General features: G+C 35.5%; 1 protein-coding gene across 1 annotated transcript; it reads right to left on the bottom strand.

Annotated features, from left to right (window-relative positions):
- Positions 1-1,181: 1,181 nt before the first annotated feature.
- Positions 1,182-9,473, bottom strand: LOC111055679 (far upstream element-binding protein 2). Its single transcript, XM_022342937.2, has 3 exons — positions 6,277-9,473; positions 3,377-3,500; positions 1,182-2,505 (listed from the first exon to the last, which is right to left on the bottom strand). The coding sequence occupies exon 1, from the start codon at positions 9,031-9,033 to the stop codon at positions 7,093-7,095; it is 1,941 nt and encodes a 646-aa protein (XP_022198629.2). The 5' UTR covers positions 9,034-9,473; the 3' UTR covers positions 1,182-2,505; positions 3,377-3,500; positions 6,277-7,092.
- Between the last annotated feature and the right edge of the window lie 2,922 nt (positions 9,474-12,395).

The following is a 12,395-nucleotide window of genomic DNA, read 5'->3' as shown; positions in this document are numbered from 1 at the left end:
ACTCAGTTTTTCATCATCAATATAGTGATAGAAGTCGCTGCCATTTAATTAAGTTCTGAGGTTTGGTTTGTTTACTATCAATGTTGATGTGATATCTGTTTTCGCTTTCTCCCAGACCCTTATTTCATAAACAAACTGTTAGTGTCTGGCAACCTTGCCACATCGTGAATGGACATCATTAAAAGAAAACAAGTCAGCTCTTGAAATTTCAGTTTCACTGCAGACGATAAATTAAATCAATTCAATAGACTAATTGTCACGTCTGGCAATTTAAGCACGCTGTGAATGGACACTATCTAAGAAAACAATAATTATGCTCTTGAAATTTCAGTGACATTAAAGACTAAGAACTAAAAGCACGGATAAAGCATAATCAATTACACTTGCGTGTGCTAATTATTAAACGCTAAAGTCAAGTAGAGTTGAAGACTATTAACTAAAAGTCAAGTCGACTTGAAATGCCAACTATCAAACATCCGTTTCATTTAAATCCTGAGTAAGACAAAGTTCATAAGCGTTCAAATGTTGTGTACGTAAAATTTCACAAATTTCTTCAAGTAATTAGTACTAGTCAGAAAATTGGCTTTCCAAAACAGGGCGTAGACACAGTTTTTATGATCTTTATTTTATCATTTCTATAATATTGGAAACGTTTTTCCTTGACACATTCATAAATAATTAAAAATAGCTGAAACTTTAGACTATTTTCTATTTATTCTATTTTGTGTTCAATTTTCTAGTTTTTCGAAATTCAATTTAAACGTGAACTGCGACTAAGCAGTTCACATTCGGAAGGCCAATTTTCTGACTCCAGCTGTTCAAAGTCTAGAATTTAGTTAAATCCCGAGCTAGGAAACCGGCCCTAATCTGCTATGATATTATAGCAACCAACACATTTGTAGAAAATGAATGTTTAAACAAACTCTGTACATACATTTCTATGCAGTGCCCGTTCCAGTAGGAGAATAAATGCATCAGGCGTCCACTGCTATTTAATCCGATCTTATTGCTACTCTCACTCAACATTCTTTCAATGTTGTCCTGGTTCTATTATTTCCTCCTCAGCCCATGATCGTCTGGATCATCTACATTCCGAATATTTCAAAAAATATTAATATCAACTATTTCTGTTGTATCTACAAAGAAATGGATTTCAATTGACAATACAGAATGATTTCAACTATTTTTAAACAATTTAATTTCAAAAAAAATACATACAATTTTTCAATTATAGATTACAATAATTTTTAAAATAGGCCTACAAAATATGATTTTCAAGAAGATTATACGAATATTGAAAATTAATACGAAAAACATGAATGAAGTTAACATAATCAGTCGCTAGTTAGACAATTCACAATCATTCAAATTATAGTAAAATGTGATTATATTGTAAGCATTAACACTGAGAAGAAAATTTCCATTCATCAAAATCAACCAGACTGTTCATGAGAATCTAGACAAAATTAAAACTACTTATACAATAATTGTAAACTTACTCCATTAATGCTTTGGAATAATTAAATGTCCTCAATGAAATTTCCAAAATGTTTATAAAATTTCCAACATATGAAACTACGAAAATGCAACCTTCCCATAAAGCCTAGTCAATTTGCTAGGTTGTGTCAAATTTGATATCAGATTTCTTAAACCTGACTCTCTCCAATAGCCTAGACATGATTTTTGACAAAGTATGTAGCCAAAATGCTTTACAAAACTCTTTCTTACAGAAAATTCAATTTTAGGTGGAGTTTAAGCACAAACCTAGACGTTAATAGTAGTTTCATAGGTTTAGATTAGAATAAATGTATCACAATATGATCGGCTTCATTAAAAAAAGCCAATCAAATCGAAATCGAATCTCAACAACGGATTATAGAGCAACAATTCAGGATGTTGAGAGAGTATTATAACATTAGATCATAAATTTAGTTACAACCTAAAAGCAATGAAATAATAAACGGATACAAGTTATATTATGTTTAATAATCCATCAACGTGTTAGCATACGTGACTGATAAATGAAATAATTAGGTACCAAATTTTTCAAAACATATACATACTATTCCCCAAGTTTTTGTTAATTTCAAAAACACATACACTTTCAAATATGATTTTTAAACAGTGATTCATAATAATGATTTCTTTATCCAAAAATATTGATCAATTGATAAGAGAAAAGTGAACACTCAACATACAATTTAGATAAACACCAAGAAAAAACCGATATACTCAACATAGATTCATGTAAGCTAAGAATAAATAGGAATCCAGCAAAATATAAAATGAAAATTAATGAGCATTTCTTTGGACTCGTTCTAAGAATAGGTTGAAAAGAAGCCTGTTTTTCTCGTAATAATGAGGATTCTCTTCTAGACTGAGATGTGGGGTGTAGTGCATCTGCTCTTGAATACTGACTGGGTTCATCATTGAATTTTGAATCCTCTGTCGCTCAGACCATAAGGCAGCCTCTGAGCTCATGCCAGCCGACATACTCTCTCTCTCCTGAAAACGACAATGCATTACAAATCAAACAACTTACCTACCTACTTTTCAAATCCATTTTGAAAAGTTCTTCTGCTTCAACCTCCACTACCAAAATAACCTAATTACCTCGAAAGCTGTCCTGTAATTAATGTAAATTAGTGGCCAAGATTGTAATCCGGTAGCCCAACTGACATCTACCTCGTTTATCCAAGTTCGTAATTTTCACGACCTTTCTCTTGAACCAACAGGACTTGCTAACAATTGGTTTCCCCATAAGTCTAATAGATTCTTGGCAGTGTTGAGTCCACTTTGAAAAGAAGATCTTTGACTCATTCCATGTTACCGCCAAGAATAATAATCGAGATCATTCTAATGATGTTCCCCACAATTAAAAATCGTATAATCAATTAGCAAAGGAGCTATTTATGTTCTCATTTAAGCAAAAACCAAAATGTTTCATCAGATAAGGGTTGACACCTACAATGAGATCAATTTCAGCTGCCAGTATTCCTTATATGCTTTTAATGCTTCTCATTCAACATTGCTGACATTTAGAATGAAGATAACTAAAGCTTTAGTAAAGACACAATTTTCAAGGAGAGTAAGGCAGGCAACACTTACTGGATGGTACGGCCTGACTATAGTCACTAGGTTACTGTAGGTTAACTTTTTTGAAACTCCACTCTAAATTTCATCCACTTTACCTAATCTAGATGGAAGCGAATAAAGAATAATTGTTCCACGTTCAGTTAGAATCAGCACCACTGATTTTAAGAAGCGAGAATTTTTAGAAAGTTTTCAAACCTTTAAAAAATTCTCAAGATTGCCATTAAATCTAGATCAACATCTAATTTTCTAGAAATTAGATGAATGAATTTTGTTAACTCACCTGTTGCGACAGTTCAATTGGCTTTTGAAGTGAGAAAAATGGATTGTTTATGTGTAGATTGTTGATTCGTTTCGACAGTGGAGCAAATTCGCTGCTCTCCTCTTCACAACTTCTACTTCTTTTCCTGCACGAAAAAGCAACTGATTATAATTCATGAAATAAAGAAGTGACTAATCTAAGATGGGAGATTCTAATAAATTCAAAAATTCATGGAGAGAGCTCTACCCAGCTAAATAGAAAATATCGATCATTTGTAAATAATTCTACTTTTATTGGAACACACTTGTTCGTAATATTAAAGTTGGTGAAAGCTTAGCTGCTGGGTAAGAGCAAAAATTATTTTTAATTGTTTTCGGCCATATAACAAGTTTCAAAGCCAATTTTATGCCAAGTAAGGTTATACTGAAGTTGAATTCTACTCATAATCATATATTAAAATAGTTTGAAAATCGAAGAGACATTGCTCATCTACTCAGTAATATTATTTGAGTTATGATTCTATCAATTCTTGAAATAGATGCAGTATTCTAATGAAGGCCAAAAGTTAAATGTTGTAGGATTCATGTTGAATTAATTGAATTGGAGCGTTGAAGATCATTGGACAATCATGTTAGTTTTCATCATTCCCAAGAAATTAATTCTCAATCATTGGAATTCGTTAAATAGGATAGTTGACAGTGCATACATAATAATTTTATAATACCATATTGTAGCCTATATGATAATAATAAAAGATTCCCATGTTGAAAGCGTAAGAGCATCATTTAAGAATACAAGAAAATAAACAGATTAAAAATGGAAAGTGCATCATAATATGTAAAGCAAAAACATAATATCCATAAAATTGAAAAATATGTAACAGACAATAATTATTATCAAATATGGATGAACGTGAATTCAATATATATAAAACAAGAAAACGGGAGACTATATTACTTTCACATACATTGAATCAGAGAATTGAAGAAACTAATTAATACTAACACGACATGTCACAAAAATCAAAGCATGATGATATTTTAGTATTGCACAGTAGCAAGAAAACAATTATAAAGGGACATAGAATAGACCCAATAAGCCCGATATTTTTCCAACACAATTCCTTGGATAACTGGAATAAAAGTTGAGCGAAAAATATTCATAATCCAAAATATTCATATTAAATCCATATCACCATGATAATGATTATCAATAGTTAAATAGGACATAGAAACAAATTAATATTATCAATAGCAAATCGAACAGGATGTACTATAAGAAGAGATTGTGATTTAAACAAAGAAATAAAATAATAAAATTCTACAATTAAGAAAACATGTTTAAATCAAAATAAAAATTCTACAATTAAGAAAAATGTTTAAATCAAAATACTATCATAATATTAATCATTTGAACGTGTGAAATGAGGAAACACAGAAGACAAGTACATTCAAGGAGTTCTGGAAGAATCTGAATGGAAATAACACAGGAATGCACAGAACATCATTAATGGAGAAGAAAAATCATGTTAAGGGGGAAATAAAAAGGATAGGTCTGTAGCTGAAAATTGACATTCAAAGAAACTGCATCAAATTCAATTTGAGTATAGATTCAATATAGTAAATATATTGTATCCCATGAAAACAGTCAATAAAACTCTTTTTATAAGTTTGAGTGTGTATACTTGGTTGAAACATTACAAGCGGGAATTTTATTCTTAATTTCCTAAAAACAATTTACTAAATCATAGAGCAATGTATTTTTCATTGTTACAGGTGCTGAATATAATGTGAATAGATTATTAATACTATCTACACTGAACAATTCCAATGATTCAATATGATGCTAAATTCAAAAAAGCTATGAGCTATAACAGTTGTCATTCATTTAGTAAATAAAAAACTCTACTTTAAATCAACGACTTTTACCGAAACATGCACAAAAATTGAAACAGAAAAAAAGAAGATTTTATTATACCGTGATACGATAATGATTGAATATCAATCACTGCATTGAAAACATTTTTGTTCTCAAGCGTAGGTAGGCCTGTCAGTAAATCAAAGAACTTCAAATAAAAGTCAATAATTGATACTCGTGAAGATGATTGGTATAGTGAGACATTATTTATACAAGTGCATGAATAAAATTTTCAAGGAATGCGATTGGTTACAATGTGTTGTGAAATATAATAATATATTCCATGATTGTAGCGAAATTTCATTCTTACGAATAAAATATGCCATAATCGGGGAAAATACTCACATTTTTCAATGACAACTTTAATAGCTTGTTTTATGACACAACAAAAATCAACTTCTACCTAAAATCAAGTCATCATTACATAAATCACATAATTATATTCAGTAACCATAATATCATGCAAAGCTAATATTGTAACAATTATGCAGTTTTCAGTTGAAAAGAACAAGAAAGATTATCGCAAATGAAAAATTACTGTAGATAAGATTAAAATTTCAAGATTACAGAACAATTAAAAATATTTATTCAATTTTGTATATAGTCGACAAAAATCGAACAAGTTTACAAAAATGATTCATAAATCATGAGTCATCATAATAACCGACATTTGTTGGTTGTCGACTAGCAAGCAAAACATTATCATTTGTTAATGTTCACAAAAAGATATGAGCATTATGAAAGCATTTCAGTGAATGTGAATCTGACCGCTAAAACACAATAAGGAATGGTCAAACAACACTAGTGTGGAAAATATAAATATACTAATTCAGGATTCATCAGCAGCACTGTTACAAAAGGCTTTAAAAATTTTCCAACTATTTAGGACTACGGAGTCAAACCATTCTAAACCTGGCATTTGAGAAAGTTTCTATGATCTTCAAACTGATTGTATAAGTTAGCCTTTTTGCCGAAATCTATAGATTATTTGCAGACATACTCACTTTACATCACTTCAGGCAGGGTTGCTAAAGATTGGTCAGCATGTAGAACTCCTCTACTCTCTTCATGTAGCTGCTATTGATGTAAAAGCCGCCACTGAGCCCTGTGTCATGACTAATTCTGCCATCACGCCTAACTGGAATGAGTTCTACCGGCAGCTCCACCCCCCAAACACCACCTAATATTTCTATGCAATCATCACTTCTTCTAAATAAATTCCCCTCACTCAAGATGCCCATCTCTGTCTCCGCACCACACTTCAATTATATTCTTCATTACTCAGTTAAATTCATCCCAACTAGCTAGTGCTTTTGACAAATTGATATTTCGAACGCATTATGAACTACAACCCACAAAACAGTCCAAACTATGCTTGTAATACGGAAGAGTCCCTGCAGTACACTAATACTTCTAAGAATAACCTAACACATTCAGGAAATATACACCTCACCACTGTTGGGAAATTGTCTGTTCTAATGTAAAATACTATTGTTACAATGTGACAACTGCTATAGAAACTATTTGTCCCGCACTTTCACAGGCACATTACTGGAGTAACGAATGTGGTCATCACACGCAAACAACACTAAATCTAATGTCTTCTAATTTATCTGTTTTTCCCTAGTAATAGAATATTTGTAGGCCTATTTGAAGTACAGGAAATTGGTGAATCAACAAAATTATAATTAATGTGAGGGATTAATAAAATTTTTAACAGCAGCTGGCCCTTAAAACTTGTCTCAATCGATGTCATTTCCACTAATAAAAATCTAGTTAAGCAGGTGAAAAAAGATTGGCCAGTGCATGAAGTAAGACATCTATTGTCCATCAGGAGCCATACCCTGTCCCGGCGCTTGCATTTGGAAAGCTTGTGGGAAGCCTGGGTAGCCAGCTGGATACTGTGCTGGGTTCTGATTGGCTCCATAGAATGGTGCAGCCGGTGCACCGCCGCCGTAGCCATAGGGCTGTGGCTGGCCGTACATGGGGGCGGCAGCAGGGGTAGGGGTGGGTTGAGGCGCGGGGGCGGCCGCCTTACTCTTCATCTGCTGCTCGATGAACTCGGCCTCCTTGACCTTGCCGGTTGACCGGTAGTACTCCGCCCATTGTGCCGAGTAGTCAGCTTGGCCGTTCTGCGTGGCGACCGCTGGTGCCGCTGCGGGTTGAGCTGGCTGCTGGGCAGGTTGGCCTTGCGGCATGCTCTGCTTAGCTTTGGCCTGCTGTTCAATAGCCTCTGCCTCGCGTATCATGCCAACCGATCGATAGTATTCTGCCCACTGCGCTGAGTAGTCTGGCTGACCAGTCTGCGGATTCACCTGCACTTGCACTTGGTTATTCTGTGGCGCACCGAACATGTTGGGATCGTGAGAAGGTTGAGGGTTGCCACCCCACGGTTGTTGGAATCCTTGTGGACCTCCACCGCCGCCACCACCGCCTCCCCAGTTCTGCGGTGCGTATTGAGGAGGCCCTCCAGGCGGTCCTCCTCCAGACATTCCTCCGCCAAACGGCCCACCACCACCACCATTCTGGTCCTGACCTGCATTGCCCAACTTTTCGGCAATCATCCTCTTGGCCGCTTCTATCTGATCAGGCTGGCCTCTAATCAGAAACGTTTTTTCAGTGGCAGTGGGAGGAGCCCTCCGATCCAGCTCGCAGTGTGCACCCGAAGTCTGGTTGATCTGCTTTATTGTCTCGCCGCCGCGACCAATGATGATGCCGCACTTGTTTGCAGGAACAACATAGGTGGCCTCTGATTGGTCACTCCACCTGTTGCCTCCACCGCCACCGCCTCGGCCGCCTCCACCGCCCCCCCGATCGAAGCCCATGCGCCCACCGCCTCCACCACGGCCTCCTCTATCGCCTCCATCTCTTCTGTCGCCTGCAAGCAGCTCGTAGATCAAAGACTTGGCGTGTTCTACTTTTTGTGGGTCCCCACTTATCCTTAAAGGCTTTTCTGTTTCCTGATTTGGCCCATCTTGAACAACCACCATTTTAGTTCCCGACTTTTCTTGCAATTGTTTTATAGTCTCCCCTCCTTTTCCTATAACCAGACCAACCTTAGAACCGGGCACCATCATCTCAAAAGTAGACCCATTATGAAAATCGCCTTGCGAGTGCATTCCATGACCACCCATTGAGCCTCTATCCATATTGGAGTGGCGACCTTCACTACCATTGGTATCGCTCAACCCCAACTCATCTAATCGCGCACCACCCATTCCTTCTGTTTTGCTGCGTTGTGTAATTATACCAGCGATCATTTCTTTAGCACGGGATATAGCCTGTGGGTTACCTGTGAGTGTGCATAGCCGTTCTGGAGCTCCACCACTATCCATAGCCATTTGAATTTTGCAACCAGATTCAGCCTGTAGTCGACTGATCTGCTCTCCCCCGCGGCCTATAATAAGGCCAACCATCTTGTCAGGCACTTTTATGTCTTCAGTAGTCATTTGACCATTGACCCCCAAACCCGACATTCCCGTAGCGGCCGCCAGGGCTGCTGAAATTTGAGCCGAGACTCCAACACTTCCAACCGAACTATTTGAACCGGCCCCTCCTGTTGCTAATTTCTTAATGTCAGGCTCAAAATCGTCAGTTCCTTCTTCGTGTGACCGTTTTACTCCCGGTGGATCAGAGCTTCCACTAGCACTACCTGGGTTAATTTTAGCTGCTATCTGTTTAGCTCGTTGAAGGGCAGCAGCAAAAGCTGAACTTTGACTCAAATTTTGGGGCGGTGCAACACCTGAATAATCACTCATCATGTACCATCAAGCACTTAGGAAAAATACGTATTTAAATAAACCCTTGGACGGAATATTATCTGAAAGCCAAACTTCAGTAATTATAAGGCAACAAAGCTATAATGGCGATGTTCCGTAACATGTAAAGAAAGCTCAATTCAATAAAGTGTTCAAATAGTCAATCGAACAATATCAATTAGCAAAACAAGTTTAACTATAATCAATAATCTAAACACATATGATATATCCAACAAAAGACAAATCCTGAGCTGCGGCAGTTCCTATGAGAATAGTGAACAATTCATGTACAACAAGAATAGTCTTATTTCAATAGTAACTCATCGTTTTGTACCTGCATGAAAGTAACGACTGCATGATTGATAAAAGGAAGAAAAATATCTGTTATCCATTAATAGTTCATCCACACTTCAACTGCTTCGTTCTTCATCACTTGGCAATGGATTAGAAATAATTCATAAGTTTTGTTCTGGAAATAAAAGTCACTCGTTTTCTTGTAGTGGTCATCCTGGTGAGTCTTCCGTTTCACATTTCTGGCTCATTTGGTCCTTTTTCAACTAATTTTGCTGTTTCTAAATTCAGATTCAGATTCCGATTACGTCGTCGTATTTTGTTGTTGTGTAATGTCAAATGTCAATCTTGTGATCAATTTATGAATTCATATAGGCTAGTTTATTAGATTTATAAAAGGCAATTCCTGTAATATTTTTGTGATGAACTGGAAATTATCAAATTGTGATGAAGCGTTTAAAAGTGCTTGCTCCTTATCATTAAGAACCAATTGCAGATTAGTTAGGTTATGTCATTGATATGAGACATGCTTTTAACAAAATTTACTTTTCTTATATTTAGTTCTTGACCGTAATTTATTTTAACTTGATTGAATTCAAATAACAGAATGGCAAAAATACCTGTTTTAGATCCTGGTAAGTTTTAATGTTAATTGATCATTTTTCAATTGGAAATAGATAAGTTACATGCCATTATTATTATTATTATGTATTTATGTTAGATACAAAAACAAATAACTTGGTTTTATAAAATGATTTACATTCCCTCATTATGATGCATAATTTTAATGTAGTAAATTTAATCCTTGTTTTTAATTAGAATGAAGTTTAAAACATAATAAAGTGTGTTACGGTAAGTGGTGGCAAAGTTGAAGATTGATATTCTATTTTATTATTCAGGTATAATTCAAATGCATGGAATCCTGAGTCTCTAATTTAATGATTTATCTTTCTTATGGGATAATTTTCCTATTTTTTATCTCTGTTATTTCAATAATAGGGCGCCTATATACACTTAGAATAAATAGAAAATAGAATATTGTAAGGCCAGTAGTGAACAATAATTATTTTATATATTATTTTATGATATAAGTCCGTAATCTACCCATACTCAGAATTTATGTAAGTAGCCTACTACTATGGTACCTACTATCAAACCTGCTTAATTTAACATTAGAAGAAAGAATTTAGTAGCTTCCGTCTATAATCGACGAATGCATGACAGATTTTCAAAACATCTACATTAATGGGAGAGGAAAAGTTAACTATTTGTTAAGAAATAAGACTTTGCCAGTTAATTTGAAGCTCTTGATTTATGACCAGCACTTGGATTTATACATTACTAGCCGTCAGGCTCGCTTCGCTCGCATATCCGTCTACCCAGGGGGCTTCGCCCACTCGACCCCCGACTGGATCGTCCAAGAATGAGATCAGCAGGCTCGCTTCGCTCGCCTGCATTGTTCATTTGAGCATTTTTATCATATGTTAGGACGATCCAGTCGGGGGTCCAGACTAAACGTCTGGCTAAACGGATATGGCGACCGAAGCGAGCCTGAAGGCTAGTAATATACTATTCCCAGGAATAGCTCTCAGGAACCACCCTTAGAGTTAAAATATCGCCAAAAGATTTCTTAGTGCGCCTCTAAAGGTCCAACTGAACATACCTACCAAATTTGAACGTTTTTGGTCCGGTAGATTTTTAGTTCTGCGAGTGAGTGAGTCAGTCAGTCAGTGAGTGAGTGACATTTCGCTTTTATATAGATTATAGAATATTGATAGTCTTCAATGTTGTTTTTCATCACGAACTGCTTATTATTAAATCACTTTTTGCTGTTAGAAAAACAACAGCTGTTGTTTTCCATCCTATCCTTCTACTTGTCTATGAGTACAACCAAGAAGATGGCGAACCTGCCGAAAGATCTCGTTGTGACAGTGAGTGATTAATTCATTTATTGTAAAATATATGACTGCTAGTCGTTTTTTCTAACAGAAAAAAGTGATTTAATATTGATTGATTTCAACGAATTTATAAATTTGAACTCAACATCAAGTTGGATGGTTCAGAGTGTTTATAAAACATTGTATTGACTGATCATCAAGTGTCCTCTCAAAGTTTTTTATTGCTGCTCACGGAAACGTACTGGCATCAAGTTGAAAATCTTCAGTGCTGCAACAGGAAAGCTTCTGTTATAAAACTGCTCTATAAGACCTCAACAGTCTGGCCTGCGGTAGATTCATACAATCTCGTCTATGTGCATAATTTGTGGTGAATCCACAAATCCCATTTTGGAATGAATTAATCAGGGGCACAGTAAAGACTAGTTCACGGGGTAAAGATATACTATAGGTACTAGAGATATTGTCGTATGGCCATGCTCTGGGACATAGAATATATAACATGAACCAATTGGATGGGACGAGGAGAATCAAGGATAAGATTAGAGAAGGGCCGAATTGCTGCTGATTTACAAGAGCTATGAAACGAGGGAGAGACTGCCGAGGATGTGAATATAGAGGTTGGCTTGCCGATGGAAATGCAGGCCATATTAATAAATAGGCTACAAAAATATATATTGATGAGTTGAAAAAAACAATTTTTTAAATGGAACCTTAATACTATGGTAGGAACAAAAATACTAATAATTTCTCTCATTCTATAAATCAAGTTTCTGATCAATTTCACACTCTTTTAAAACATGTTTTTGCAAGCATAAAACCTCAAGTAAGGTAGGTGCGAGGTAGGACCTACCTACATAAAAAAATTGAAATTACTTCTGACTCAGCTCTACATTATTGTTGGATCCAATAACTACTGATTTTTGCTGAAAAAACTTGATCTGAAGTTCATTGATTCAATCATTGTAGCAATTTTTGTACCAAGCAATCCGATAGATTTTGTCTACAATTTATCTTTAGAAACGTATTTTAGGTTTGTGTGTGGTTTTTTTTTAAATTACTGTGGAAAATTTTATTGTATTTCTTACTTATTTTCCTATTGAACCACAAATTTGTGAAGCCTTATTGAATTATTAATAATTAGGCTACTTCCAATATTGTTCTAGATTCCAATTTTAT

This window comes from Nilaparvata lugens, chromosome 8, assembly GCF_014356525.2.
Source record: "Nilaparvata lugens isolate BPH chromosome 8, ASM1435652v1, whole genome shotgun sequence".
NCBI lineage: Eukaryota > Metazoa > Arthropoda > Insecta > Hemiptera > Delphacidae > Nilaparvata > Nilaparvata lugens.
The sequence above is the reverse complement of the archived record's forward strand: the minus strand, read 5'-3'. Positions and strand labels throughout refer to the sequence as shown.

What these genes read in the sequence shown, in the direction of transcription:
- LOC111055679 (XM_022342937.2), bottom strand. Translation starts at nt 9,033, where the DNA reads ATGATGAGTGATTATTCAGGTGTTGCACCGCCCCAAAATTTGAGTCAA.